The sequence below is a fragment of the Nerophis ophidion genome, linkage group LG14 (genome assembly GCF_033978795.1).
Source record: "Nerophis ophidion isolate RoL-2023_Sa linkage group LG14, RoL_Noph_v1.0, whole genome shotgun sequence".
Lineage (NCBI taxonomy): Eukaryota > Metazoa > Chordata > Actinopteri > Syngnathiformes > Syngnathidae > Nerophis > Nerophis ophidion.
Window position 1 is genome coordinate 49,564,794 of NC_084624.1, and position 25,696 is coordinate 49,590,489.

General features: G+C 42.6%; 1 protein-coding gene across 1 annotated transcript in view; it reads right to left on the reverse strand.

The window, feature by feature from the left end:
- Positions 1-25,696, reverse strand: part of LOC133567907 (uncharacterized) — a 43,819-nt gene that overhangs the window by 6,444 nt on the left and 11,679 nt on the right. The window contains exons 2-4 of the mRNA XM_061919523.1: positions 15,086-15,160; positions 14,906-15,012; positions 5,829-6,000 (exon numbers count right to left, since the gene is read on the reverse strand). Of these exons, the coding sequence (XP_061775507.1) occupies positions 5,829-6,000; positions 14,906-15,012; positions 15,086-15,160 (354 nt within the window). The remainder of the gene's footprint in view (positions 1-5,828; positions 6,001-14,905; positions 15,013-15,085; positions 15,161-25,696) is intronic.

Genomic DNA, 25,696 nt, shown 5'->3' on the forward strand with positions numbered 1-25,696 from the left:
AGTGTTGTATGTGATAGGACAGTGTTGTATGTGATAGGACAGTGTTGTATGTGATAGGACAGTGTTGTATGTGACAGGACAGTGTTGTATGTGACAGGACAGTGTTGTATGTGACAGGACAGTGTTGTATGTGATAGGACAGTGTTGTATGTGATAGGACAGTGTTGTATGTGATAGGACAGTGTTGTATGTGATAGGACAGTGTTGTATGTGATAGGACAGTGTATGTGATAGGACAGTGCTGTATGTGACAGGACAGTGTTGTATGTGACAGGACAGTGTTGTATGTGACAGGACAGTGTTGTATGGGACAGGACAGTGTTGTATGTGCCAGGACAGTGTTGTATGTGACAGGACAGTGTTGTATGTGATAGGACAGTGTTGTATGTGACAGGACAGTGTTGTATGTGATAGGACAGTGTTGTATGTGATAGGACAGTGTTGTATGTGATAGGACAGTGTTGTATGTGATAGGACAGTGTATGTGATAGGACAGTGTTGTATGTGATAGGACAGTGTTGTATGTGATAGGACAGTGTATGTGATAGGACAGTGCTGTATGTGACAGGACAGTGTTGTATGTGACAGGACAGTGTTGTATGTGACAGGACAGTGTTGTATGGGACAGGACAGTGTTGTATGGGACAGGACAGTGTTGTATGTGCCAGGACAGTGTTGTATGTGACAGGACAGTGTTGTATGTGACAGGACAGTGTTGTATGTGACAGGACAGTGTTGTATGTGACAGGACAGTGTTGTATGTGATAGGACAGTGTTGTATGTGACAGGACAGTGTTGTATGTGATAGGACAGTGTTGTATGTGATAGGACAGTGTTGTATGTGATAGGACAGTGTTGTATGTGATAGGACAGTGTTGTATGTGACAGGACAGTGTTGTATGTGATAGGACAGTGTTGTATGTGACAGGACAGTGTTGTATGTGACAGGACAGTGTATGTGATAGGACAGTGTTGTATGTGATAGGACAGTGTATGTGATAGGACAGTGTTGTATGTGATAGGACAGTGTATGTGATAGGACAGTGTATGTGATAGGACAGTGTTGTATGTGATAGGACAGTGTTGTATGTGATAGGACAGTGTTGTATGTGATAGGACAGTGTTGTATGTGATAGGACAGTGTTGTATGTGATAGGACAGTGTTGTATGTGATAGGACAGTGTTGTATGTGATAGGACAGTGTTGTATGTGACAGGACAGTGTTGTATGTGATAGGACAGTGTTGTATGTGATAGGACAGTGTTGTATGTGATAGGACAGTGTATGTGATAGGACAGTGTTGTATGTGATAGGACAGTGTATGTGATAGGACAGTGTTGTATGTGATAGGACAGTGTTGTATGTGATAGGACAGTGTTGTATGTGATAGGACAGTGTTGTATGTGATAGGACAGTGTTGTATGTGATAGGACAGTGTTGTATGTGATAGGACAGTGTTGTATGTGATAGGACAGTGTATGTGATAGGACAGTGTTGTATGTGATAGGACAGTGTATGTGATAGGACAGTGTTGTATGTGATAGGACAGTGTTGTATGTGATAGGACAGTGTATGTGATAGGACAGTGTTGTATGTGATAGGACAGTGTTGTATGTGATAGGACAGTGTTGTATGTGATAGGACAGTGTTGTATGTGATAGGACAGTGTTGTATGTGATAGGACAGTGTTGTATGTGATAGGACAGTGTATGTGATAGGACAGTGTTGTATGTGATAGGACAGTGTTGTATGTGATAGGACAGTGTATGTGATAGGACAGTGTTGTATGTGATAGGACAGTGTTGTATGTGATAGGACAGTGTTGTATGTGATAGGACAGTGTATGTGATAGGACAGTGTTGTATGTGATAGGACAGTGTTGTATGTGATAGGACAGTGTATGTGATAGGACAGTGTTGTATGTGATAGGACAGTGTTGTATGTGATAGGACAGTGTTGTATGTGATAGGACAGTGTTGTATGTGATAGGACAGTGTATGTGATAGGACAGTGTTGTATGTGATAGGACAGTGTTGTATGTGACAGGACAGTGTTGTATGTGATAGGACAGTGTTGTATGTGATAGGACAGTGTTGTATGTGATAGGACAGTGTTGTATGTGATAGGACAGTGTATGTGATAGGACAGTGTTGTATGTGATAGGACAGTGTTGTATGTGATAGGACAGTGTATGTGATAGGACAGTGCTGTATGTGACAGGACAGTGTTGTATGTGACAGGACAGTGTTGTATGTGACAGGACAGTGTTGTATGGGACAGGACAGTGTTGTATGGGACAGGACAGTGCTGTATGTGCCAGGACAGTGTTGTATGTGACAGGACAGTGTTGTATGTGATAGGACAGTGTTGTATGTGACAGGACAGTGTTGTATGTGACAGGACAGTGTTGTATGTGATAGGACAGTGTTGTATGTGACAGGACAGTGTTGTATGTGATAGGACAGTGTTGTATGTGATAGGACAGTGTTGTATGTGATAGGACAGTGTTGTATGTGATAGGACAGTGTTGTATGTGACAGGACAGTGTTGTATGTGATAGGACAGTGTTGTATGTGACAGGACAGTGTTGTATGTGACAGGACAGTGTATGTGATAGGACAGTGTTGTATGTGATAGGACAGTGTATGTGATAGGACAGTGTTGTATGTGATAGGACAGTGTATGTGATAGGACAGTGTATGTGATAGGACAGTGTTGTATGTGATAGGACAGTGTTGTATGTGATAGGACAGTGTTGTATGTGATAGGACAGTGTTGTATGTGATAGGACAGTGTTGTATGTGATAGGACAGTGTTGTATGTGATAGGACAGTGTTGTATGTGATAGGACAGTGTTGTATGTGATAGGACAGTGTTGTATGTGATAGGACAGTGTTGTATGTGACAGGACAGTGTTGTATGTGATAGGACAGTGTTGTATGTGATAGGACAGTGTTGTATGTGATAGGACAGTGTATGTGATAGGACAGTGTTGTATGTGATAGGACAGTGTATGTGATAGGACAGTGTTGTATGTGATAGGACAGTGTTGTATGTGATAGGACAGTGTTGTATGTGATAGGACAGTGTTGTATGTGATAGGACAGTGTTGTATGTGATAGGACAGTGTTGTATGTGATAGGACAGTGTTGTATGTGATAGGACAGTGTATGTGATAGGACAGTGTTGTATGTGATAGGACAGTGTATGTGATAGGACAGTGTTGTATGTGATAGGACAGTGTTGTATGTGATAGGACAGTGTATGTGATAGGACAGTGTTGTATGTGATAGGACAGTGTTGTATGTGATAGGACAGTGTTGTATGTGATAGGACAGTGTATGTGATAGGACAGTGTTGTATGTGATAGGACAGTGTTGTATGTGATAGGACAGTGTTGTATGTGATAGGACAGTGTTGTATGTGATAGGACAGTGTTGTATGTGATAGGACAGTGTTGTATGTGATAGGACAGTGTTGTATGTGATAGGACAGTGTATGTGATAGGACAGTGTTGTATGTGATAGGACAGTGTTGTATGTGATAGGACAGTGTATGTGATAGGACAGTTTATGTGATAGGACAGTGTTGTATGTGATAGGACAGTGTTGTATGTGACAGGACAGTGTTGTATGTGACAGGACAGTGTTGTATGTGACAGGACAGTGTTGTATGTGACAGGACAGTGTTGTATGTGACAGGACAGTGTTGTATGTGACAGGACAGTGTTGTATGTGATAGGACAGTGTTGTATGTGACAGGACAGTGTTGTATGTGATAGGACAGTGTTGTATGTGATAGGACAGTGTTGTATGTGATAGGACAGTGTTGTATGTGATAGGACAGTGTTGTATGTGATAGGACAATATATGTGATAGGACAATATATGTGATAGGACAGTGTTGTATGTGATAGGACAGTGTATGTGATAGGACAGTGTTGTATGTGATAGGACAGTGTATGTGATAGGACAGTGTTGTATGTGATAGGACAGTGTTGTATGTGATAGGACAGTGTTGTATGTGATAGGACAGTGTTGTATGTGATAGGACAGTGTTGTATGTGATAGGACAGTGTTGTATGTGACAGGACAGTGTTGTATGTGACAGGACAGTGTTGTATGTGACAGGACAGTGTTCTATGTGATAGGACAGTGTTGTATGTGATAGGACAGTGTTGTATGTGATAGGACAGTGTTGTATGTGATAGGACAGTGTTGTATGTGATAGGACAGTGTATGTGATAGGACAGTGTTGTATGTGATAGGACAGTGTTGTATGTGATAGGACAGTGTTGTATGTGACAGGACAGTGTTGTATGTGACAGGACAGTGTTGTATGTGACAGGACAGTGTTGTATGTGACAGGACAGTGTTGTATGTGACAGGACAGTGTTGTATGTGACAGGACAGTGTTGTATGTGATAGGACAGTGTTGTATGTGACAGGACAGTGTTGTATGTGATAGGACAGTGTTGTATGTGACAGGACAGTGTTGTATGTGATAGGACAGTGTTGTATGTGATAGGACAGTGTTGTATGTGATAGGACAGTGTTGTATGTGATAGGACAGTGTTGTATGTGACAGGACAGTGTTGTATGTGATAGGACAGTGTTGTATGTGATAGGACAGTGTTGTATGTGATATGACAATATATGTGATAGGACAGTGTTGTATGTGATAGGACAGTGTATGTGATAGGACAGTGTATGTGATAGGACAGTGTTGTATGTGATAGGACAGTGTATGTGATAGGACAGTGTTGTATGTGATAGGACAGTGTATGTGATAGGACAGTGTTGTATGTGATAGGACAGTGTTGTATGTGATAGGACAGTGTATGTGATAGGACAGTGTTGTATGTGATAGGACAGTGTTGTATGTGATAGGACAGTGTTGTATGTGATAGGACAGTGTATGTGATAGGACAGTGTTGTATGTGATAGGACAGTGTATGTGATAGGACAGTTTATGTGATAGGACAGTGTTGTATGTGATAGGACAGTGTTGTATGTGACAGGACAGTGTTGTATGTGACAGGACAGTGTTGTATGTGACAGGACAGTGTTGTATGTGACAGGACAGTGTTGTATGTGACAGGACAGTGTTGTATGTGACAGGACAGTGTTGTATGTGACAGGACAGTGTTGTATGTGATAGGACAGTGTTGTATGTGATAGGACAGTGTTGTATGTGATAGGACAGTGTTGTATGTGATAGGACAGTGTTGTATGTGATAGGACAGTGTTGTATGTGATAGGACAGTGTTGTATGTGATAGGACAGTGTTGTATGTGACAGGACAGTGTTGTATGTGATAGGACAGTGTTGTATGTGATAGGACAGTGTTGTATGTGATAGGACAATATATGTGATAGGACAGTGTTGTATGTGATAGGACAGTGTATGTGATAGGACAGTGTATGTGATAGGACAGTGTTGTATGTGATAGGACAGTGTATGTGATAGGACAGTGTATGTGATAGGACAGTGTTGTATGTGATAGGACAGTGTTGTATGTGATAGGACAGTGTTGTATGTGATAGGACAGTGTTGTATGTGATAGGACAGTGTATGTGATAGGACAGTGTTGTATGTGATAGGACAGTGTTGTATGTGATAGGACAGTGTTGTATGTGATAGGACAGTGTTGTATGTGATAGGACAGTGTTGTATGTGACAGGACAGTGTTGTATGTGACAGGACAGTGTTGTATGTGATAGGACAGTGTTCTATGTGATAGGACAGTGTTGTATGTGATAGGACAGTGTTGTATGTGATAGGACAGTGTTGTATGTGATAGGACAGTGTTGTATGTGATAGGACAGACCTGTGAGCGCTCCATCAGTAAGGAGGTGGGACTGGGAGTCATGGTGGATCTCTCCATCAGTCTCTCCTCCCACAGCCGCAGCCTCCTCTCCCGCTCCTCCAGCTCCTTCTCCTTGGAGTACAGCTCTCTCTCCAACTTACGCAGACGCTCCAAGGTGGACTCGATTTCACACCTGAAGTGTGGAGAGTGGTGAGTAGTGAGTAGTGAGTGGTGAGTGGTGAGTAGTGAGGTCATGTTCCAACTTCAAGCATAAGATGTCATGCATCCATGACCATGTTGCACTTTCACAACAATGTCCACATTTGATGGACACTGTCAGACAAGTAGATGGATCTACTTCCAGCTGCTCCTGGAACTGACTACATTTGTAAAGGACAACAAATGTAAACAACGTTCACATGACTCATTGGGTGTTGTTGAAATGGTTGGCATGTATAAATGATCGTTTGTTAAGATTATTTATCCATCCATCCATTTCCTACCACTTGTCCTGTTCAGGGTCACGGGGGTGCTGGAGCCTATCTCAGCTACAATCGGGCGGAAGGCGGCATACACCCTGGACAAGTCGCCACCTCATCACAGGGCCAACACAGATAGACAACATTCACACATTAGGGACCATTTAGTGTTCATTTACACCTTATTTTTTCAAAGGTGGCTATTTTTTTTTCAAATAGAGAAACGACATGTGAAAATGTGTTATGACGGTTGTGTGAGCAAGCCAGAGCTCACACGGTGTATTGATGAGTCCAGTGCGGCATACTAGTGCATACTAGTGGATACTGGTGCATACTAGTGTATACTAGTGCATACCAGTGCATACTAGTGCACACTAGTGCATACTGGTGTACACTAGTGCATACTGGTGTACACTAGTGCATACTAGTGTACACTAGTGCGTACTAGTGTGCACTAGTGCATACTAGTGTATACTAGTGCATGCTAGTGCATACTGGTGTATACTAGTGTATACTAGTGTATACTAGTGCATACTAGCGCATACTTGTGTATACTTGTGCATAGTAGTGCATACTAGTGCATGCTAGTGTATGCTAGTGCATACTAGTGTACACTAGTGCGCACAAGTGTATACTAGTGCATACTTGTGCATACTAGTGCATACTAGTGTATAACAGTGTGTACTACTGCATACAAGTGTATACTAGTGCATACTTGTGCATACTAGTGCATACTAGTGTATAACAGTGTGTACTACTGCATACAAGTGTATACTAGTGCATACTAGCGTATACTAGTGCATAGTAGCGTATACTAGTGCATACTAGTGCATACTAGTGTACACTAGTGCATACTAGTGTACACTAGTGCGTACTAGTGTGCACTAGTGCGTGCTAGTGCATACTAGTGTATACTAGTGCACACTAGTGTATGCTAGTGCATACTGGTGTATACTAGTGCATACTAGTGCATACCAGTGTATACTTGTGCATAGTAGTGCATACTAGTGCATGCTGGTGTATACTAGTGTATGCTAGTGCATACTAGTGTATACTAGTGCGCACTAGTGTATACTGGTGCATACTAGTGTATAACAGTGTGTACTACTGCATACTAGTGTATACTAGTGCATACTAGCGTATACTAGTGCATAGTAGCGTATACTAGTGCATACTAATGCATACTAGTGTATACTAGTGCATACTAGTGCATACTAATGCATAACAGTGTATACTAGTGCATACTAGTGTATACTAGTGCATACTAGTGTATACTAGTGCATATGACAGAGACATTTAAAGATTGTTCTTTTTAAAACAAAAACAATACTTATAAAAAGTGTGTTAATACCAGTGCTATCATTTTTGGTTAATACAGAAATTGATTTAAAACATATTTAGATTATTTCTTTTAAAGGTGGCATTTTTTGAAGAGTGCTATTATTTTGGTTAATGAATAAATAGATTTAGAACATATTTTACTTTGTTAAATGATTTATTTAAACATTTGTTCAATAACATTTTTCACAGATTAAATTTTTTGATAAACAATACATCTAAAAAATGTGTTATTACTGGAGTTATTTCTTTGGTCAATAGGGAAATAAATTCAAAACATATGTACTTTGTTATATTATTTATTTAAATATATAATTTCAAAGGTGGCATTTTGGGATTTGTTTTGAAAAACATTACATCTAAAATGTGTTATAACTAGTGCTATTATTTTGGTTAATAGAGAACTAGGCTTTATTACATTATTTACATATATATTTATTTAAAGATGGCATTTAAAAGAAAAAATACAACCAATACATGTAAAAATTTGTTATTACGAGTGCTATCAATTATTTGTTAGAAACAGATTAATCACAACTTTGAATGTGGATGAACTATGATTTATCACAAATTAAAACTTGCTTGCATAATTTAGGTTAATTTAAAAAAAAGAGCTCAATAATTGGAGACAAATACAATTAAATGTTGAAGAATGTCCTAAAAGAAGATGTCTTGCTGAATGCACAGCGGTGGAGTCTCCTCATCTCTGCATCACATGGCAGCTAAACATGGCGGTGAAAGCAAGATGTGAGCTCCAAACAACCTGTGACTCATGTCCAACTTCACCTGTGTCAACAAAAGTGTGTGATGGACATGACTCATGTCCAACTTCACCTGTGTCAACAAAAGTGTGTGATGGACATGACTCATGTCCAACTTCACCTGTGTCAACAAAAGTGTGTGATGGACATGACTCATGTCCAACTTCACCTGTGTCAACAAAAGTGTGTGATGGACATGACTCATGTCTAACTTCACCTGTGTCAACAAAAGTGTGTGATGGACATGACTCATGTCTAACTTCACCTGTGTCAACAAAAGTGTGTGATGGACATGACTCATGTCCAACTTCACCTGTGTCAACAAAAGTGTGTGATGGACATGACTCATGTCCAACTTCACCTGTGTCAACAAAAGTGTGTGATGGACATGACTCATGTCTAACTTCACCTGTGTCAACAAAAGTGTGTGATGGACATGACTCATGTCCAACTTCACCTGTGTCTACAAAAGTGTGTGATGGACATGACTCATGTCCAACTTCACCTGTGTTAAAAGTGTGTGATGGACATGACTCATGTCTAACTTCACCTGTGTTAACAAAAGTGTGTGATGGACATGACTCATGTCTAACTTCACCTGTGTCAACAAAAGTGTGTGATGGACATGACTCATGTCTAACTTCACCTGTGTCAACAAAAGTGTGTGATGGACATGACTCATGTCTAACTTCACCTGTGTCAACAAAAGTGTGTGATGGACATGACTCATGTCTAACTTCACCTGTGTCAACAAAAGTGTGTGATGGACATGACTCATGTCTAACTTCACCTGTGTCAACAAAAGTGTGTGATGGACATGACTCATGTCTAACTTCACCTGTGTCAACAAAAGTGTGTGATGGACATGACTCATGTCTAACTTCACCTGTGTCAACAAAAGTGTGTGATGGACATGACTCATGTCTAACTTCACCTGTGTTAAAAGTGTGTGATGGACATGACTCATGTCTAACTTCACCTGTGTTAAAAGTGTGTGATGGACATGACTCATGTCTAACTTCACCTGTGTTAACAAAAGTGTGTGATGGACATGACTCATGTCTAACTTCACCTGTGTCAACAAAAGTGTGTGATGGACATGACTCATGTCTAACTTCACCTGTGTGAACTCCTTGAATCTGCAAGCCCAAGTTAAATGAATCCTATTGTTTTAAAGGGGGCTCTTAACAAAGTATTATACCTTCACCACAACGTATCTATTTAGCTGCAGATTGGTGTCTCCAGTACAGTACAATAATGTACAATATGTGACATACCACAGTTAAAAAAACTAACTTCAAATAACTATATAGTTAAATGGTAATAATGTGGACTTAAGTTGGACACAAAATAAGGAGTGGGTCCCTGATGTGCTAGTTAGACTTTCTAAAGCAAAAAAGGTGATGTTTTAAAATGGATTTATAAGTTCAACATGAATATTAATGCACACAAAAAGGCTGGAACCCACCCCAGGAAGACTTAGTGACTCAATTGCCCAAATGTACTTTTTCCATAGTGTGCACTTCCTAGCTGCAACACCATCAAACACCACAAGAGGTCACTAGAAGCGACACTGATACAATCCTGTGTTTCAGAACTGTCTTTTTGCATTCATTCATTCATTCATTCACCACATGCTAACTATCTTTACATCTCATTTCATCTCTCATATGTCCACTATGTCTTCTTACAAGCTTTTTTCTCCTATCATCACTCTCTTGTTTCCCTCCTTTCCCCTTGTCTTCCTCCCTCCTTTCCTCTTGTCTTCCTCCCTTCATGCCCCTTGTCTTCCTCCCTCCTTTCCCCTTGTCTTCCTCCCTCCTTTCCTCTTGTCTTCCTCCCTTCATGCCCCTTGTCTTCTTCCCTCCTTTCCCCTTATTTTCCTCCCTCCTTTCCTCTTGTCTTCCTCCCTTCATGCCCCTTGACTTCTTCCCTCCTTTCCCCTTATTTTCCTCCCTCCTTTCCTCTTGTCTTCCTCCCTTCATGCCCCTTGTCTTTCGCCCTTCCTTCATGCCCCTTGTCTTCTTCCCTCCTTTCCCCTTGTCTTCCTCCCTCCTTTCCCCTTGTCTTCCTCCCTTCATGCCCCTTGTCTTCCTCCCTCCTTTCCCCTTGTCTTCCTCCCTCCTTTCCCCTTGTCTTCCTCCCTCCTTTCCCCTTGTCTTCCTCCCTCCTTTCCTCTAGTCTTCCTCCCTTCATGCCCCTTGTCTTCTTCCCTCCTTTCCCCTTGTCTTCCTCCCTCCTTTCCTCTTGTCTTCCTCCCTCCTTTCCCCTTGTCTTCCTCCCACCTTTCCTCTTGTCTTCCTCCCTCCTTTCCCCTTGTCTTCCTCCCTCCTTTCCTCTTGTCTTCCTCCCTTCATGCCCCTTGACTTCCTTCCTTCATGCCCCTTGTCTTCCTCCCTTCATGCCCCTTGTCTTCTTCCCTCCTTTCCCCTTGTCTTCTTCCCTCCTTTCCCCTTGTCTTCCTCCCTCCTTTCCCCTTGTCTTCCTCCCTTCATGCCCCTTGTCTTACTCCCTCCTTTCCCCTTGTCTTCCTCCCTCCTTTCCCCTTGTCTTCCTCCCTTCATGCCCCTTGTCTTCCTCCCTCCTTTCCCCTTGTCTTCCTCCCTCCTTTCCCCTTGTCTTCCTCCCTCCTTTCCCCTTGTCTTCCTCCCTCCTTTCCTCTAGTCTTCCTCCCTTCATGCCCCTTGTCTTCTTCCCTCCTTTCCCCTTGTCTTCCTCCCTCCTTTCCTCTTGTCTTCCTCCCTCCTTTCCCCTTGTCTTCCTCCCACCTTTCCTCTTGTCTTCCTCCCTCCTTTCCCCTTGTCTTCCTCCCTCCTTTCCTCTTGTCTTCCTCCCTTCATGCCCCTTGACTTCCTTCCTTCATGCCCCTTGTCTTCCTCCCTTCATGCCCCTTGTCTTCTTCCCTCCTTTCCCCTTGTCTTCCTCCCTCCTTTCCCCTTGTCTTCCTCCCTTCATGCCCCTTGTCTTCCTCCCTCCTTTCCCCTTGTCTTCCTCCCTTCATGCCCCTTGTCTTCCTCCCTCCTTTCCCCTTGTCTTCCTCCCTCCTTTCCCCTTGTCTTCCTCCCTTCATGCCCCTTGACTTCCTTCCTTCATGCCCCTTGTCTTCCTCCCTTCATGCCCCTTATCTTCCTCCCTCTCTTCCCCTTGTCTTCCTACCTCCTTTCCCCTTGTCTTCCTCCCTTCATGCCCCTTGTCTTCCTCCCTTCATGCCCCTTGTCTTCCTCCCTCTCTTCCCCTTGTCTTCCTACCTCCTTTCCCCTTGTCTTCCTCCCTTCATGCCCCTTGTCTTCCTCCCTTCATGCCCCTTGTCTTCTTCCCTCCTTTCCCCTTGTCTTCCTCCCTCCTTTCCCCTTGTCTTCCTCCCTTCATGCCCCTTGTCTTCCTCCCTCCTTTCCCCTTGTCTTCCTCCCTTCATGCCCCTTGTCTTCCTCCCTCCTTTCCCCTTGTCTTCCTCCCTCCTTTCCTCTTGTCTTCCTCCCTTCATGCCCCTTGACTTCCTTCCTTCATGCCCCTTGTCTTCCTCCCTTCATGCCCCTTGTCTTCCTCCCTCTCTTCCCCTTGTCTTCCTACCTCCTTTCCTCTTGTCTTCCTCCCTCCTTTCCCCTTGTCTTCCTCCCTTCATGCCCCTTGTCTTCCTCCCTCCTTTCCCCTTGTCTTCCTCCCTCCTTTCCCCTTGTCTTCTTCCCTCCTTTCCTCTTGTCTTCCTCCCTCCTTTCCCCTTGTCTTCCTCCCTCCTTTCCTCTAGTCTTCCTCCCTTCATGCCCCTTGTCTTCCTCCCTCCTTTCCCCTTGTCTTCCTCCCTCCTTTCCCCTTGTCTTCTTCCCTCCTTTCCTCTTGTCTTCCTCCCTCCTTTCCCCTTGTCTTCCTCCCTCCTTTCCCCTTGTCTTCCTCCCTTCATGCCCCTTGTCTTCCTCCCTCCTTTCCCCTTGTCTTCCTCCCTCCTTCCCCCTTGTCTTCCTCCCTCCTTTCCCCTTGTCTTCCTTCCTTCATGCCCCTTGTCTTCCTCCCTTCATGCCCCTTGTCTTTCTCCCTCCTTTCCCCTTGTCTTCCTCCCTCCTCTCCCCTTGTCTTCCTCCCTCCTTTCCCCTTGTCTTCCTCCCTTCATTCCCCTTGTCTTCCTCCCTCCTTTCCCCTTGTCTTCCTCCCTCCTTTCCCCTTGTCTTCCTTTCTTCATGCCCCTTGTCTTCCTCCCTCCTTTCCTCTTGTCTTCCTCCTTTCCCCTTGTCTTCCTTCCTTCATGCCCCTTGTCTTTCGCCCTTCCTTCATGCCCCTTGTCTTCTTCCCTCCTTTCCCCTTGTCTTCCTCCCTCCTTTCCCCTTGTCTTCCTCCCTTCATGCCCCTTGTCTTCCTCCCTCCTTTCCCCTTGTCTTCCTTCCTTCATGCCCCTTGTCTTTCGCCCTTCCTTCATGCCCCTTGTCTTCTTCCCTCCTTTCCCCTTGTCTTCCTCCCTCCTTTCCCCTTGTCTTCCTCCCTTCATGCCCCTTGACTTCCTCCCTTCATGCCCCTTGTCTTCCTCCCTCCTTTCCCCTTGTCTTCCTCCCTCCTTCCCCCTTGTCTTCCTCCCTCCTTTCCCCTTGTCTTCCTTCCTTCATGCCCCTTGTCTTCCTCCCTTCATGCCCCTTGTCTTTCTCCCTCCTTTCCCCTTGTCTTCCTCCCTCCTCTCCCCTTGTCTTCCTCCCTCCTTTCCCCTTGTCTTCCTCCCTTCATTCCCCTTGTCTTCCTCCCTCCTTTCCCCTTGTCTTCCTCCCTCCTTTCCCCTTGTCTTCCTTCCTTCATGCCCCTTGTCTTCCTCCCTCCTTTCCCCTTGTCTTCCTCCTTTCCCCTTGTCTTCCTTCCTTCATGCCCCTTGTCTTTCGCCCTTCCTTCATGCCCCTTGTCTTCTTCCCTCCTTTCCCCTTGTCTTCCTCCCTCCTTTCCCCTTGTCTTCCTCCCTTCATGCCCCTTGTCTTCCTCCCTCCTTTCCCCTTGTCTTCCTTCCTTCATGCCCCTTGTCTTTCGCCCTTCCTTCATGCCCCTTGTCTTCCTACCTTTGTGCCCCTTGTCTTCCTCCCTTTGTGCCCCTCGTCTTCCTCCCTCTAGCGGAGCCAGGACCACGGGGGGAGCAGAGGAATCTGGTGTGGACACTTAGCCCAGGTCTTAATATAGACTGAAGCAGAGGACAGAGTCAGCCCTCCTGAGCTTTGCAGGCCTCATAGACTGTGTGAGCCTTGCAAGAGGTAGAACTTCTACTTTTGTCTCCTGGAAAGTCTCTACTGTGAGATCAAACAATGGCACCCACAAACAAAAATTGCCACAGGAAACAATGGAACTATCATTAATCCCTACCAGGAACTATCATTAATCCCTACCAAGGTAAAATTGTCACTATGTCTGTATTAACTGTATTAACTGTACGTTTCATAGTTACCAAGGATCCTCAGATTGGTCCATATTTTCCCAACAGGCAATTATATATATATATATATATATATGTATATATATATATATATATATATACATATATATATATATATATATTGCGCTCTACCACGGTATCGAGCACTATTCTCCGGACAATCCAATCAAGATATATATATATATATGTATATATATATATATATATATATTGTGTGTGTGTGTATATATATATATATATATATATATATATATATATATATATATGTGTGTGTGTGTGTATATATATACACGTATATACACGCACACAAATATACATATACACACACATATATATACACAAACATAAATATATATACACACATACATATACACACACACATATGTAAATAATATATATATGAATACTATATATATTTAAATTATTTACATATATGTAAATAATAATTATGTAAATAATATATATGTACATAATTATTTATACATAAATATATATATATATATATATATATATATATACATACATATATATTATATATAAAGTGGGGCAAAAAAGTATTTATGGATGATACAGCAGAGGATTGGGAGAATGCCATGTGGTCAGATGAAACCAAAATATAACTTTTTGGTATAAACTCAACTTGTCGTGTTTGGAGGAAGAAGAATACTGAGTTGCATCCCAAGAACACCATACCTACTGTGAAGCATGGGGGTGGAAACATCCTGCTTTGGGGCTGTTTTTCTGCTAAGGGGACAGGACGATTGATCCGTGTTAAGGAAAGAATGAATGGGGCCATGTATCCTGAGATTTGGAGCCAAAACCTCCTTCCATCAGTGAGAGCTTTGAATGGTTGACCAAATACTTATTTTCCACCATAATTGACAAATAAATTATTTAAAATTCCTACAATATAAATTCCTGGATTTCTGTCTCTCCCAGTTGAAGTGTACCTATGATGAAAATTACAGACCTCTGTCATCATTTGAAGTGGGAGAACTTGCACAATCGCTGGCTGACTAAATACTTTTTTGCCCCACTGTATATATATCCATCCAATTTCAATATATATACATATATAATTTGTGTGTGTATTTATATATGTATGAATATAAAATGTGTGTTTACCTCCACTGGTCCTTGTTATGTAGAAAGGAGTTGCACTGCTCAGGTAGCCTACTGTCGTTAGCCATGGTCTCCAAGGTTACCAGCACCTGTTTAAACTGTGGACGTTCCTGAGAACAAAAACATTTAAAATAAACATCTTTTTTTATGGATGTTCTGATAGGTTTCAATAAATCAGTTTACCTTTGGCTCGGCTTGCCAACACTTCCTCATCAGCTCTGCAAAACTTGCTGGACAGCTGGTGGGGATGGTCAGCCTCTGCAGACAACACCATCACAAGGTTGCAGTTACAAAGTTCTGGTTCTGCATTTTCATTTGATTGCATCTTCTCAGGGGACATAAAAGGTGGATGTGATTTAGAGTAGTCCGAGTACAGCTTGTATGGCAGGTGTGTTTCTCACATGATGGAATGAATGCATGACTTCCTCTGTGACCAATACTTCCCCTGGTGGTGGAGCATGATGACTCTTGGAAAACATATTTACAACATATGTACTTTTTTTGTTTGTGTGTTGTTGTTTTTTTACAAAAAATGCCAACAAATTCAATATGAATACTATTCATATATACACTATATTGCCAAAAGTATTTGGCCACCGGCCTTGACTCACATACACACTTGTCAACCCTCCTGGATTTTCCGGGAGACTCCCGAAATTCAGCACCTCTCCTGAAAACCTCCCGGGACAAATTTTCTCCTGAAATTCAGGCGGAGCTGGAGGCCACGCCCCCTCCAGCTTCATGGACCTGACTCAGCAATGTTGTGACCCTCTTAAACAGGACAATATTGCCATCTACTGTACATAGAATAAAATGTACTTTATTGATCCCTGGGGGAATTTCAGCACCACAGCTCGCTCACAATAAACAATGATAATAATAAATAATAAAATATATATAATACATGAATAATATAAATATATTCTACATTTAAGTGCAGTCAAGGAACATGCATTAGGGAGTCTGTTCTGAAGCCCACAGTAAAGAGACGTAACTTCATCACGTGGCCTGGTTATGGACTCCAACCCAATATATTACACCGTCGACGAGCAAAATGAAGAAATACGCTTGCAAGTTCCAAAACGAATGGAAACAAGAATTTCAGTTTATCCAGGAGAGTTGGAAGGAGAAGGGGTATGTTGCCTGTAAATTTTCTAGAGCAGACTTCTCCAATGAACACGGTGGCCGAATGGATATACTCAGTCATGAACGGCCAGCGAAGCCCAAAGCGTCCGCAGCGCAGCATCCTTCACAACCCAGTATTATGGGCCACCTCGCAAAATGGAGACCCGATGGTGTAACTTATGCTGAGACGAAGATGGCTAGGTTGATAGCTGGAAGCAACATCCCCTTCTCATTTGCGGATGTCTACAACAAATCCGTGAAGGCAGATGGCAGAACAAAGGTTACTCAAATAGTGAAAGATAAGTGTTGTTGTTTTTGTTTTTTTAGTAACCAGCAAGCACGGTACAGTTAGTAGAACAACTGTGTTTTTATTACTGTGTATTAGATAGGTGCCGTCGGAAATTCAACTATTTCTTTTAATTAGATATTTAAGAAAATAAATATATATAGCTAGACTTCACTGTAAGTCAAGTATTTCATACATACATATATATTTATGAAATAATCGAGTTGGTGAATTATACTCTTCCCCTCTTAACCATGCCCCCCGGCCCAACCACGCCTCCGCCCCACCCCCGACCACACAGCCCCACCCCCACCTCCCGAAATCGGAGGTCTCAAGGTTGGCAAGAATGCTCACATATGAAGTAGAAGTGCCATCCCATTGCTAACCCCTAGGGTTCAATATGATGTGGGTCCACCTTTTGTAACAACTACAGCTTCAACTCTTCTGGGAAGGCTGTCCACAAGGTGGCGGAGTGTTCATAGCAATTTTCCACCATTCTTCAAAAAGCACATTGGTGAGGTCACACACTGATGTTGGTGGAGAAGGCCTGTCTCTCAGTCTCCGTTCTAATTCATCCCAAAGGTGTTTTATCGGGTTCAGGTCAGGACTTTGTGCAGGCCAGTCAAGTTCATCCACACCAGACTCTGTCATCCATGTCTTTATGGACCTTGCTTTGTGCACTGGCACACAGTCATGTTGGAAGAGGAAGGGGCCTGCTCCAAACTGTTCCCACCAGGTTGGGAGCATGGAATTGTCCAAAATGTTTTGGTATCCTGGAGCATTCAGCAACCCCACACCATAATTCCTTCTCCACCAGTTTTCACACTGCGCACAATGCAGTCCGAAATGTAGCATTCTCCTGGCAACCTCCAAACCCAGACTGGTCCATCAGGTTGCCAGATGGAAAAGCGTGATTCATCAGTCCAGAGAAGGCGCCTCCACTGCAGTCCAGTGGAGACGTGCTTTACACCACTGCATCCCACGCTTTGCATTGGACTTGGTGATGTATGGCTTAGATGCAGCTGCTCGGCCATGGAAACCCATTCCATGAAGCTCTCTGCGTGCTGTACGTGGGCTAATTGGAAGATGACATGAAGTTTGGAGCTCTGTGGCAAGTGACTGTGCAGCAAGTCTTTGCACTATGCGGACCTCTCTGTCAGTTTACCTGGCCTACCACTTCCTGGCTGAGTTACTGTTGTTCCCAAACTCTTCACTTTCCTTATAATATAGTCGACTTTGGAATATTTAAGAGCGAGGAAATGTCACGGCTGGATTTGTTGCATAGGTGGCATCCTATGACAGTTCCACGCTGGAAATCACTGAGAGCGGCCCATTCTTTCACAAATGTTTGTAGAAACAGTCTCCATGCCTATGTGCTTGATTTGATACACCGGGCCAAGTGATTAGGACACCTGGTTCTCAACATTTGGATGGGTGGCCAAATACTTTTGGCAATACAGTGTATACATACAATATATATATTTATGTGTGTTTATACAAGACTGTCTCAGAAAATTAGAATATTGCGATATAGTCCTTTATTTTCCGTAATGCAACTAAAAACATGAAGATGTCGTACATTCTGGATTCATTACACATCCACTGAAATATTGCAAGCCTTTTGTTATTTTAATATTGCTGATTATGGCATACAGCTTAAGAAAACTCAAAAATTTGAATATTTCCTCAGACCAAATAAAAAAAAAAAAGATTTATAACAGCAAAACAAAATTAAACATTTGAAAATGTCAATTAGTGCACTCAGTACTTGGTTGGGAATCCCTTTGCAGGGATTACTGCATCAATGCGGCGTGGCATGGAGGCAATCGGCCTGTGGCATTGCTGAGGTGTTATGGATGCCCAGGATGCTTCAATAGCGGCCTCTTAGCTCATTTGCATTATTGGGCCTGGTGTCTTTCAGCTTCTTCTTCACAATAACCCACAAATTACATTCATTATTGGTTTCAGAGTCGTTTATAATGAATGTAACTGTCGCAAGAAACCTGATTGCCCTCTCAACGGAAGGGTGCTTACAGACATCAGTCGTTTACCAAGCAAAGGTAACACGCAAGGACATTAAACACATCCGACACGTACGTAGGATTAACCGAAGGAGCGTTCAAAACAAGATGGAATAATCACAACGCCTCCTTTAGAAACCAGACTTTGCGGAATTCTAGAGAACTCAGCAAACACATTTGGAACCTCAAAGGACAACAATGTTGAATATTCAATAACATGGCAAATTCTTGGATCCAGCACACCTTACAACAGTGGTAATAAAAGATGCAACCTATGCTTAAAAGAGAAACTGTTTATTATACATCATCCAGATCTATCATCCCTCAACAAGCGCAGTGAAATCATTTCAACATGCCGCCACAGACGGAAACACCTCCTAGGTAACACATGAGCCAATCACCACACCCTACGCCTGCCTGTACCCACCCCACTCTGTGCCCTATATAAACCATTGTATGTGAATGCTTCCATTAAAATCTCCTGATGATTGAGGGAACCCCTCATGAAACAGATCTGTAGAGATGAAGTAGTCTTGTGATTTTTTCCCACACCTACATATTGCGCTCTACCACGGCATCGAGCACTATTCTCTGGATAATCCAATCAAGACATATATATATATATATATATATATATATATATATATATATATATATATATATATATATATATATATATATATATATATACATACATACATATACATATATAATATTTCTTCTATCCTTTAATCCTTGTTCCAAAATGTTGGTGCTGTATGTGAATTCAGTATTAATGAATGTGTTACTTTCTGAGAAATGTATGAGAGCAGTGTGCGCCTGTGCCTTTAAAGGTGGTGTCTGTTGCCAAGCGACGTTAGCGAGGGTTTCAGCTGAACTCCATTTGTTAGCTGTAGCAGTTAGCAGCTGCAGGAGTTCCGGTGCGGGCACGACGGCCATGCACCAAGGTAAATGTGGCGAAGCCGGGCGGGTGGCACGCCGCACCTGCCTGCAAACGGACGTAACAAAGGCACATGAAAAGATACCGGTATGGCGGTATTGTCTAGAATATATGTAAAATATAGCAGTATTAAGTGTAATAGCACTGCTGTAATATATTCTGTAATATTTTAGGCTCTTGTGAGGTGATTTACTGCTGATGCAGAAGTTCTGCAGCCTTTACAAGTAACCGCCACACATGAATGAGTGCAGATGAAAGCATGCAGCACATGGAAACTCTTTTCTCTGGGGATTCATCCCAAAATATCTGTGTGAAGAGTAAGATCAAGTAGAGGGTCAGGAGGGTGCTGGGCCAGGCAGTGGACACTGGGAGAGAGGCCAGGGAGTTATTTAGGGAGAGAATGTGGAGATGAGCCAACAGCTACATGGGAATCATGTTCTGTGCCTCGTTTGTTGGCCTCATCATGTGTGTGTTCAATGTTTGTTGGCCTCATCATGTGTGTGTTCAATGTTTGTTGGCCTCATCATGTGTGTGTTCAATGTTTGTTGGCCTCTCATCATGTGTGTGTTCAATGTTTTGTTGGCCTCATCATGTGTGTGTTCAATGTTTGTTGGCCTCATCATGTGTGTGTTCAATGTTTGTTGGCCTCATCATGTGTGTGTTCAATGTCTGTTGGCCTCATCATGTGTGTGTTCAATGTTTGTTGGCCTCATCATGTGTGTGTTCAATGTCTGTTGGCCTCATCATGTGTGTGTTCAATGTCTGTTGGCCTCATCATGTGTGTGTTCAATGTTTGTTGGCCTCATCATGTGTGTGTTCAATGTATGTTGGGCCTCATCATGTGTGTGTTCAATGTTTGTTGGCCTCATCATGTGTGTGTTCAATGTTTGTTGGCCTCATCATGTGTGTGTTCAATGTATGTTGGCCTCATCATGTGTGTGTTCAATGTTTGTTGGCCTCATCATGTGTGTGTTCAATGTTTGTTGGCCTCATCATGTGTGTGGTCAATGTTTGTTGGCCTCATCATGTGTGTGTTCAATGTTTGTTGGCCTCATCATGTGTGTGTTCAATGTTTGTTGGCCTCATCTGTGTGTGTTCAATGTTTGTTGGCCTCATCATGTGTGTTGTGGTGTTCAATGTTTGTTGCCTCATCATGTGTGTGTTCAATGTTTGTTGGCCTCATCATGTGTGTGTTCAATGTTTGTTGGCCTCATCAGTGTGGTTCAATGTTTGTGCCTCATCATGTGTGTGTTCAATGTTTGGTTGGCCTCATCATGTGTGTGTTCAATGTTTGTTGGCCTCATCATGTGTGTGTTCAATGTTTGTTGGCCTCATCATGTGTGTGTTCAATGTTTGTTGGCCTCATCATGTGTGTGTTCAATGTTTGTTGGCCTCATCATGTGTGTGTTCAATGTTTGTTGGCCTCATCATGTGTGTGTTCAATGTTTGTTGGCCTCATCATGTGTGTGTTCAATGTATGTTGGCCTCATCATGTGTGTGTTCAATGTTTGTTGGCCTCATCATGTTGTGTGTTCAATGTCTTGTGGCCTCATCATGTGTGTTGTTCAATGTCTTGTTGGCCTCATCATGTGTGTGTTCAATGTTTGTTGGCCTCATCATGTGTGTGTTCAATGTTTGTTGGCCTCATCATGTGTGTGTTCAATGTTTGTTGGCCTCATCATGTGTGTGTTCAATGTTTGTTGGCCTCATCATGTGTGTGTTCAATGTTTGTTGGCCTCATCATGTGTGTGTTCAATGTTTGTTGGCCTCATCATGTGTGTGTTCAATGTTTGTTGGCCTCATCATGTGTGTGTTCAATGTTTGTTGGCCTCATCATGTGTGTGTTCAATGTTTGTTGGCCTCATCATGTGTGTGTTCAATGTTTGTTGGCCTCATCATGTGTGTGTTCAATGTTTGTTGGCCCTCATCATGTGTGTGTTCAATGTTTGTTGGCCTCATCATGTGTGTGTTCAATGTTTGTTGGCCTCATCATGTGTGTGTTCAATGTTTGTTGGCCTCATCATGTGTGTGTTCAATGTTTGTTGGCCTCATCATGTGTGTGTTCAATGTTTGTTGGCCTCATCATGTGTGTGTTCAATGTTTGTTGGCCTCATCATGTGTGTGTTCAATGTTTGTTGGCCTCATCATGTGTGTGTTCAATGTTTGTTGGCCTCATCATGTGTGTGTTCAATGTTTGTTGGCCTCATCATGTGTGTGTTCAATGTTTGTTGGCCTCATCATGTGTGTGTTCAATGTTTGTTGGCCTCATCAGTGTGTGTTCAATGTTTGTTGGCCTCATCATGTGTGTGTTCAATGTTTGTTGGCCTCATCATGTGTGTGTTCAATGTTTGTTGGCCTCATCATGTGTGTGTTCAATGTTTGTTGGCCCTCATCATGTGTGTGTTCAATGTTTGTTGGCCTCATCATGTGTGTGTTCAATGTTTGTTGGCCTCATCATGTGTGTGTTCAATGTTTGTTGGCCTCATCATGTGTGTGTTCATGTTTGTTGGCCTCATCATGTGTTGTGTTCAATGTTTGTTGGCCTCATCATGTGTGTGTTCAATGTTTGTTGGCCTCATCATGTGTGTGTTCAATGTTTGTTGGCCTCATCATGTGTGTGTTCAATGTTTGTTGGCCTCATCATGTGTGTGTTCAATGTTTGTTGGCCTCATCATGTGTGTGTTCAATGTTTGTTGGCCTCATCATGTGTGTGTTCAATGTTTGTTGGCCTCATCATGTGTGTGTTCAATGTTTGTTGCCTCATCATGTGTGTGTTCAATGTTTGTTGGCCTCATCATGTGTGTGTTCAATGTTTGTTGGCCTCATCATGTGTGTGTTCAATGTTTGTTGGCCTCATCATGTGTGTGTTCAATGTTTGTTGGCCTCATCATGTGTGTGTTCAATGTTTGTTGGCCTCATCATGTGTGTGTTCAATGTTTGTTGGCCTCATCATGTGTGTGTTCAATGTTGGTTGGCCTCATCATGTGTGTGTTCAATGTTTGTTGGCCTCATCATGTGTGTGTTCAATGTTTGTTGGCCTCATCATGTGTGTGTTCAATGTTTGTTGGCCTCATCATGTGTGTGTTCAATGTTTGTTGGCCTCATCATGTGTGTGTTCAATGTTTGTTGGCCTCATCATGTGTGTGTTCAATGTTTGTTGGCCTCATCATGTGTGTGTTCAATGTTTGTTGGCCTCATCATGTGTGTGTTCAATGTTTGTTGGCCTCATCATGTGTGTGTTCAATGTTTGTTGGCCTCATCATGTGTGTGTCAATGTTTGTTGGCCTCATCATGTGTGTTCAATGTTTGTTGGCCTCATCATGCTGTGTGTTCAATGTTTGTTGGCCTCATCATGTGTGTTGTTCAATGTTTGTTGGCCTCATCAGTGTGTGTTCAATGTTTGTTGGCCTCATCATGTGGTGTGTTCAATGTTTGTTGGCCTCATCATGTGTGTGTTCAATGTTTGTTGCCTCATCATGTGTGTGTTCAATGTTTGTTGGCCTCATCATGTGTGTGTTCAATGTTTGTTGGCCTCATCATGTGTGTGTTCAATGTTTGTTGGCCTCATCATGTGTGTGTTCAATGTTTGTTGGCCTCATCATGTGTGTGTTCAATGTTTGTTGGCCTCATCATGTGTGTGTTCAATGTTTGTTGGCCTCATCATGTGTGTGTTCAATGTTTGTTGGCCTCATCATGTGTGTGTTCAATGTTTGTTGGCCTCATCATGTGTGTGTTCAATGTTTGGTTGGCCTCATCATGTGTGTGTTCAATGTTTGTTGGCCTCATCATGTGTGTGTTCAATGTTTGTTGGCCTCATCATGTGTGTGTTCAATGTTTGTTGGCCTCATCATGTGTGTGTTCAATGTTTGTTGGCCTCATCATGTGTGTGTTTCAATGTTTGTTGGCCTCATCATGTGTGTGTTCAATGTTCTGTTGGCCTCATCATGTGTGTGTTCAATGTTTGTTGGCCTCATCATGTGTGTTGTTCAATGTTTGTTGGCCTCATCATGTGTGTGTTCAATGTTATGTTGGCCCTCATCATGTGTGTGTTCAATGTTTGTTTGGCCTCATCATGGTGTGTGTTCAATGTTTGTTGGCCTCATCATGTGTGTGTTCAATGTTTGTTGGCCTCATCATGTGTGTGTTCAATGTTTGTTTGCCTCATCATGTGTGTGTTCAATGTCTGTTGGCCTCATCATGTGTGTGTTCAATGTTTGTTGGCCTCATCAGTGTGTGTTCAATGTTTGTTGGCCTCATCATGTGTGTGTTCAATGTTTGTTGGCCTCATCATGTGTGTGTTCAATGTTTGTTGGCCTCATCATGTGTGTGTTCAATGTTTGTTGGCCTCATCATGTGTGTGTTCAATGTTTGTTGGCCTCATCATGTGTGTGTTCAATGTTTGTTGGCCTCATCATGTGTGTGTTCTATGTTTGTTGGCCTCATCATGTGTGTGTTCAATGTTTGTTGGCCTCATCATGTGTGTGTTCAATGTTTGTTGGCCTCATCATGTGTGTGTTCAATGTTTGTTGGCCTCATCATGTGTGTGTTCAATGTCTTGTTGGCCTCATCATGTGTGTAGTTCAATGTTTGTTGGCCTCATCATGTGTGTGTTCAATGTTTGTTGGCCTCATCATGTGTGTGTTTCAAAGTTTGTTGGCCTCATCATGTGTGTGTTCAATGTTTGTTGGCCTCATCATGTGTGTGTTCAATGTTTGTTGGCCCTCATCATGTGTGTGTTCAATGTTTGTTGGCCTCATCATGTGTGTGTTCAATGTTTGTTGGCCTCATCATGTGTGTGTTCAATGTTTGTTGGCCTCATCATGTGTGTGTTCAATGTTTGTTGGCCTCATCATGTGTGTGTTCAATGTTTGTTGGCCTCATCATGTGTGTGTTCAATGTTTGTTGGCCTCATCATGTGTGTGTTCAATGTTTGTTGGCCTCATCATGTGTGTGTTCAATGTTTGTTGGCCTCATCATGTGTGTGTTCAATGTTTGTTGGCCTCATCATGTGTGTGTTCAATGTTTGTTGGCCTCATCATGTGTGTGTTCAATGTTTGTTGGCCTCATCATGTGTGTGTTCAATGTTTGTTGGCCTCATCATGTGTGTGTTCAATGTTTGTTGGCCTCATCATGTGTGTGTTCAACTGTTTGTTGGCCTCATCATGTGTGTGTTCAATGTTTGTTGGCCTCATCATGTGTGTGTTCAATGTTTGTTGGCCTCATCATGTGTGTGTTCAATGTTTGTTGGCCTCATCATGTGTGTGTTCAATGTTTGTTGGCCTCATCATGTGTGTGTTCAATGTTTGTTGGCCTCATCATGTGTGTGTTCAATGTTTTGTTGGCCTCATCATGTGTGTGTTCAATGTCTGTTGGCCTCATCATGTGTGTGTTCAATGTTTGTTGGCCTCATCATGTGTGTGTTCAATGTTTGTTGGCCTCATTCATGTGTGTGTTCAATGTTTGTTGGCCTCATCATGTGTGTGTTCAATGTTTGTTGGCCTCATCATGTGTGTGTTCAATGTTTGTTGGCCTCATCATGTGTGTGTTCAATGTTTGTTGGCCTCATCATGTGTGTGTTCAATGTTTGTTGGCCTCATCATGTGTGTGTTCAATGTTTGTTGGCCTCATCATGTGTGTGTTCAATGTTTGTTGGCCTCATCATGTGTGTGTTCAATGTTTGTTGGCCTCATCATGTGTGTGTTCAATGTTTGTTGGCCTCATCATGTGTGTGTTCAATGTTTGTTGGCCTCATCATGTGTGTGTTCAATGTTTGTTGGCCTCATCATGTGTGTGTTCAATGTTTGTTGGCCTCATCATGTGTGTTGTTCAATGTTTGTTGGCCTCATCATGTGTGTGTTCAATGTTTGTTGGCCTCATCATGTGTGTGTTCAATGTTTGTTGGCCTCATCATGTGTGTGTTTCAATGTTTGTTGGCCTCATCATGTGTGTGTTCAACGTTTGTTGGCCTCATCATGTGTGTGTTCAATGTCTGTTGGCCTCATCATGTGTGTGTTCAATGTTTGTTGGCCTCATCATGGTGTGTGTTCAATGTTTGTTGGCCTCATCATGTGTGTGTTTCAATGTTGTTGGCCTCATCATGTGTGTGTTCAATGTTTGTTGGCCTCATCATGTGTGTGTCAATGTTTGTTGGGCCTCATCATGTGTGTGTTCAATGTTTGTTGGCCTCATCATGTGTGTGTTCAATGTTTGTTGGCCTCATCATGTGTGTGTTCAATGTCTTGTTGGCCTCTCATGTGTGTGTTCAATGTCTGTTGGCCTCATCATGTGTGTGTTCACTGTTTGTTGGCCTCATCATGTGTGTGTCAACCATTTGTTGGCCTCATCATGTGTGGTGGTTTCAATGTCTCGTTGGACCTCATCATGTTGTGTGTTTCAATGTCTGTTGGCCCTCATCATGTAGT